Genomic DNA, 5,741 nt, shown 5'->3' with positions numbered 1-5,741 from the left:
CCCTCCCCCGTCCCCACAGACCACCCATCACTCCTTCCACCGGTTCCAGCACAGACCCCCTCCCCCGGTCGCCCACATGACACCGCACTCCCCCGGACAAGGCCTCTCCGTCCCAGTCGGGTGGCGGGCCGGAGCGGCGGCGGCGGGCAGGGAAAGATGCCGTCAGGCCCGCCGCGAGTCCGTCGCCGCGGCGACGAGTGGCTAAGGGTATGCTAATAGCTCTTCCTTACGGTCTTATGGTCGCGTCCGGGGAGACGCTTGCTCCAGCGGCACCACGCGGGCATCTAGCGCTTCTGAGCGACCGCCTCCTGATAACTCTTTACCGAGAGAAGCAAACAAGCCGAAACAGTGTTACACCCGCGGGAGGCGAATAAACCGGGCGCCCGGCCGGATAAAAAAAGCGGCGCGGCTGCTCGCCGCCGTGGCCAACCTGGCGGCGGTCGCGAGCGAGATAAAAAATGCGGGGCTGAAGACGAAGAAGCGGGTGGGCACAAGAGGGCGCTGTTTTGGCGAGGGACAGGCGCGTTCGAGAGGAATCGGGCAACGGGGCCGAGAACCGCGTCGATGACGCGCCATCCTGGCGGAAGGGAGGGCCACCGGACTGAAGTCGCGTCACGATGCAACGACGAAACAATACGGAGAGCGAAAAAATAACTGGCAGTGCAGCGCAAATAACGTACACATCGATTACGACGTCAAACAAGTCACGCAAGCAGCGGGAAGGCGCCACCGTACTGGTGGGCGGCCAGCGCGATTCGGGGGGTGGCAAGAGCTAATGCAGCGCTCCGTGGGGGAAGGAAGACCACACCAACAACAGTGCATCGTGGCGCTAAAATACGAATCAAACAAGTGAAACAGGACCAGTGTGAGATACGGCTAGATCTTAGAATTGCACGCACGTGCTGTTCGCCCCACGCGAAATACAACTCCAATGGGCATGCAGGAGGCGCGCACTGTTAAATCATCCTCAACGGTCCTCCCACTCTTCGCGGCGTAACCCACTGACAACGCCAAACTCGGTGACACGACTAAGCGTTCGAGAGCCCTATTCCACCTGATGAGTTGGTCGCCCAAACCGGGTGTGAGCCAGCCATCGACATACTTGGCGCCCCTTATGTTGCATTAATCTACAAACGCAAAACTAAGTCATCCTTTACTTATCACTGCAGAAAATCAGACGAGATAGGAGAGAGAGAGAGCGACAGAGAAAGAGAGAGAAGAGCATGAAGAGCTAGAGAAGAGAGAGAGAGAAGAAGAGAGAGAGAGCCGAACGCGACCCCGCAAGAGAGAGCGACGAGAGAGAGAGAGAATATGCGAAGAGGATGATAGCGAGAGCGAGAGAGATAGTGAGAGGAGAGGAGAGCGACGCGAGAAAGAGCGAGAAGATGAGGAGAGAGAGCCAATAATACAACTCTCAACTAGGCGCAATTTGGCAAATTACTTCACACCTCTCACAGCACCCTTGCTAACACACACGCCCACGCCCACAGACACACACTCTAGCCAAGCACCGCACTGCATTCGCACGCCACGTCAGACACCCGTGGGATCGCAGTTGAACGTATATAAGTGGCAAGTGCAGTGTGGTCAAGGAAGGAAGGTATGATATGGGTGAAACGCAACCGCGCGAGCGAGTGAGCAAACGCGTACACAAGTCACAAAATATAAACATACATCCGCGCGTATATATACACACACGCGCGCGTATACGAAACGAGATTGACAACTACACGTAAACCAATTAGCATAGTTAAATTAAAGCGACTCATATCCGGCATTAACCGATGCTCTTTTTCTTCCTTAATCGCGTACGATTTAATTCGCGATTTCGCGATTCCACTGCTATAACGCACCCACGAGTTTTAGATTGCAAGTATTATGTAACCAGGGCGCGCCACATCTATCTTGCACAGAGTCGAACTAACGCCCGCGACTATTAATCATAATAGCTACTATCATATCAGGGGTACCGTAAGCAGCGCGGCGCTGCAAGTAACGCTCCGTCGCTGACGACGGTTCTCCCTGAAAAACGAACACACGCGCTAACGCGTCCGACGGGGGCGGCCAAAACGGCGCGCCGCAAAGACCCCGTGCGCCCCCATCGCCAATGAACAGCCGTTCGCCTGTGCTTTGGGCGTGCGGCGCGAGTTTGGCGAGCGGAATCGTTTCCCCCGTACGGGAAGCACTGTTTCTCTCTTTGTTCTACGGACCTACCTTATTAAGCAAGACTGCTCTACTGAGATTAGAAATAGAAATCAAAATCTTCGACAGAAATTCACCTTCCCCCCTCCCCCTCGCGCGTACAAGAGGCGAGAGTGTCCCCCACAAGCGCAATTATATAAGGTAACCAAGCCCGCTCCAATATCGCCCGTCCATGCCGAGTCCCCGCGCAAATATGCAAGAGGTCGGTCACAGTTTCACCAAGTCGGCGACACATCAGGCCACCACCACACGCCCACCCTCACTCTCTCTCTCTCTCTCTCTCTCTCTCTCTCTCTCTCTCTCTCTCTCTCTCTCTCTCTCTCTCTCTCTCTCTCTCTCTCTCTCTCTCTCTCTCTCTCTCTCTCTCTCTCTCTCTCGCTATCTCTCTCTCGCTCTCTCTCGTTCGCTCTCTCTCTCTCTCGTTCGCTCTCTCTCGTTCGCTCTCTCTCGTTCGCTCTCTCTCGTTCGCTCTCTCTCGTTCGCTCTCTCTCTCTTGCTCTCTCTCTCTCTCTCGCTCATTCTCTCTTGCTCTCTCTTTCTCTGTCGCTCTCTCTCTCTCTATCTCTCTGATGTCTGCAGTGATAGAAGGATGCTAGTTTTGCGTAGAATGCAACAAAGCCCGCCATTGTCGAGTGGCTGGCTACACGTGCGCCACCTATAGGGGAATAGGCTCCTCGACGCTTAGTCCGTGTCACCGACGTTGTCATGGTTACGCCGGAAGAGGAGGACCCGAGGAGATTTAACAGTGGCGCCCCCTGCCTGCCATTGGCGTGGCGACACCAGCAGTGCGTGCATTCTAGATCTACCTATCACATGGCTGTTCACTTGTTGATTCGTATTTGCCGCCACGATGCACTGTGTTGTTGTGGTCTTCCTTCCCCCACGGCGTGCATGCTCTTGCCACCCCCGATCGCGCTGCGCCCACCAGTAGGTGGCGCTCCCGCTGACTGCGATGATTGTTTGACGTCGTATCGAGTGTACGTTTTGCGCGCATGCGTTTTTTTCGCTTCCGTTTTTTGTCGTTGATTGACGCGATTCAGTCGTGCGCCCTCCCTCCCGCCAGATGGCGCCGTCATCTACGCCGTCTCGCCCGTGCCGATTCCTCCTCGAACGCGCCTTCCCTCGCCAACAACAGCGCCCTCTTGTGCCCACCCGCTTCTTCGTTTCAGCGCATTTTTTCTCGTCGACCGCCGCCAGGTTGCGCCACCGGCGCGAGCGCCGCCGCCGCTTTTTTTATCCGGCGGGCGCCCGTTTCGCCTCCCCGCGGAGTAACACTGTTCGCTTGTTTCTCTCTCGTAAAGGTGATAGGAGGCGGTCGCTCAGAAAGGCTGATGCCGGTGCCGCTGAGCAAGCGTCCGACGGACCAAGCCGTAAGGAAGAGCTTAGCATCCCTAGCCACTCGTCGCCGCGGCGACGGACTCGCGCGCCTGACGCTCTCCCCTGCCCGCCGCCCCGCCTCCCGCCCGCACGATGGGACGGGAGGCTGTCCGGGGGGAGGGGTGTCTGTGGAGACAATAGGTGCAGCTGGGGTTCGTAACTGCTGTTTAAGGCTGAGCAGGGAGGAGGGAGATGTTAGTGGGGAGATTAGTGGTGCGAGCCCATCATCATGTGACTTTTCAAGTCGCGTCAGTGTTAGAGGGCGGAATTATTTCGGAGTGTTGTGAAATTGCGTGCGTGCGTGCGTGCGTGTGTGTGTGTCAATATATTTGCCTGTGGAGGGTGTGTATGTGTGTGGGATAATAGATGGTAGTTATAACATAGGAGGTTAACCCACCCATACACCTCGCCTCCTTCGTGCAACAGGGTTCCCCTCCCCCATGCGACCCCCCACCCCCCCAGAGACACGGTGTATCCCGGGGAGGGGGAGGTTCCCCTTTCTCGGCAGGTCGTGCCGGGGGAGAGCGGCAGATGCGCGTCGGAGAGGGTCGTTTTTTTCTGTTGCATGTTTTTAATATCGTGGCATTTTCGAACAGCTACCTACTTTTCGATCGGCATGCTGATTTTCTCTCGCCAGGTGGCGCTCCTTCGACCCCCCTCCCCTAGGTGGCGCCGCGGCGTGTTTTTTTCGTTGATCGTCGACGTAAGATTTTTTTTTTTTAAGCGTTTTTTCTCCGCGCGGAACGAACACTCGTTTCTCACGCTGCATTTTTTAGCGTGTACGTGTTTTTTCGTTTTTTCGTTTTTTTTTCCCCTGGGGCGCCGCAGCCGGCAGACGGGTTAGCTTCTGGCTTCTTTTCGCTCTCTAATCGGATGCTGCAGATGTAGATGTGAGCGGGTGAGCGAGCGCGGGATGACAAGAGGCTGCGCAGGGAGGGGGAGAGGGGGAGGGGCTTCTCTTCCTCGTGCTTGCGGCCAAGATTTCTCGTCTTGTCAACCTAGCACCAGGGTTTCAGCAAAAACCTTCGCTCTCCCGCGTTCCCCATAGAAAGATTACCTAAATTACGTCATAAGTTATAGATAATCTATTAATAATAATTTCTATTAGATTATGTAAGTCGAATTACAAACGCTCTTGAATTTTTGAAAAAAAAACGCACCTGCAAAACGATTTTTCGCTTTGCGTATTTAACATTTTTAATCGTTATCGTCTACGTCAACGTGAACTCGCTAATTTCAGCAGTTTATGTAAACGGTAGCAACGCAAAGAATGACGACTTGTTAATGTAAATTCACGATGTACACAGTCGTGTGGTGAGTAAGTGGTAGCAAGCAACCGTCTCTTCGGTGGCTGGGTGGGTGGATGGGGTGGTTGCCTGGGCGACCCGTTGTTGAGCGTTTATTTTCGGTGACGTCTTGCACGCGACACGCATGATTCGTCTTGCCGTTGCCGCGGCGACGCACGCTGCATGCGTTCCCACGACGTCTCCCTCTGCCCTCTCTCACAACCCCGTTCCCAGCTGCATCGACGCGCGGCGTCTCTATCCCCGTTCCCAGCTGATGATCCCCGATGAATTCTTTGACATGAATTCACTGATGACATGACTTCTGTAATGACATGCCTTAATTGATGACATGACTTCATTGATGATGACATGACTTCCTTGATGACATGGCTTCACTGATGACCTGAGATGGCTTCACTGATCAGTGTTTGCGATGTCTTCCTGCAGCATCCTCGTCGCTTGTGCGCACTGTTCATTGCCGAGTGCCTGATGGTTATTTTAACAGTGGGCTAAATATTTTTACGTGTAACCCCCCCCCCTCCCCGCAAAGCAATGAATTTAGGGAGAGAATTCTCGAGGAAAAGGCAACCCCCTTCTCTCTGCTGGGAGGGAAGGAAGTCTTATGGGAGATGTGCCTGATGTAATCATTTCGCGCCACAGATGCTCATTTGTTTGCCGGAAGCATGTGCATGCCAAAACAGCGGCCACTTGTTTTTTAGGTGTTCGTTTGTTCGTTGTAGTAGTAGTAGTAGTAGTCGTAGTGGTAGTACTAAGTAGTAGTAGTAGTAGTAGTAGTGGTAGTAGTAGTTGTAGTAGTAGTGGTAGTAGTAGTAGTGGTAGTTGTAGTTGTAGTTGTAGTTGTAGTTGTAGTTGTAG

At 54.1% G+C, this 5,741-nt stretch overlaps 1 protein-coding gene across 1 annotated transcript in view; it reads left to right on the top strand.

Annotated features, from left to right (window-relative positions):
• Nucleotides 1-5,741, top strand: part of LOC106810082 (plasma membrane calcium-transporting ATPase 3-like) — a 35,923-nt gene that overhangs the window by 24,564 nt on the left and 5,618 nt on the right. The window contains exon 17 of the mRNA XM_014813356.1: nt 3,504-3,572. Within this exon, the coding sequence (XP_014668842.1) occupies nt 3,504-3,572 (69 nt within the window). The remainder of the gene's footprint in view (nt 1-3,503; nt 3,573-5,741) is intronic.

The sequence above is a fragment of the Priapulus caudatus genome, unplaced genomic scaffold, assembly GCF_000485595.1.
Source record: "Priapulus caudatus unplaced genomic scaffold, Priapulus_caudatus-5.0.1 Scaffold409, whole genome shotgun sequence".
Classification (NCBI taxonomy): domain Eukaryota; kingdom Metazoa; phylum Priapulida; class Priapulimorpha; order Priapulimorphida; family Priapulidae; genus Priapulus; species Priapulus caudatus.
This window is presented reverse-complemented; position numbering and strand designations above follow the sequence as displayed.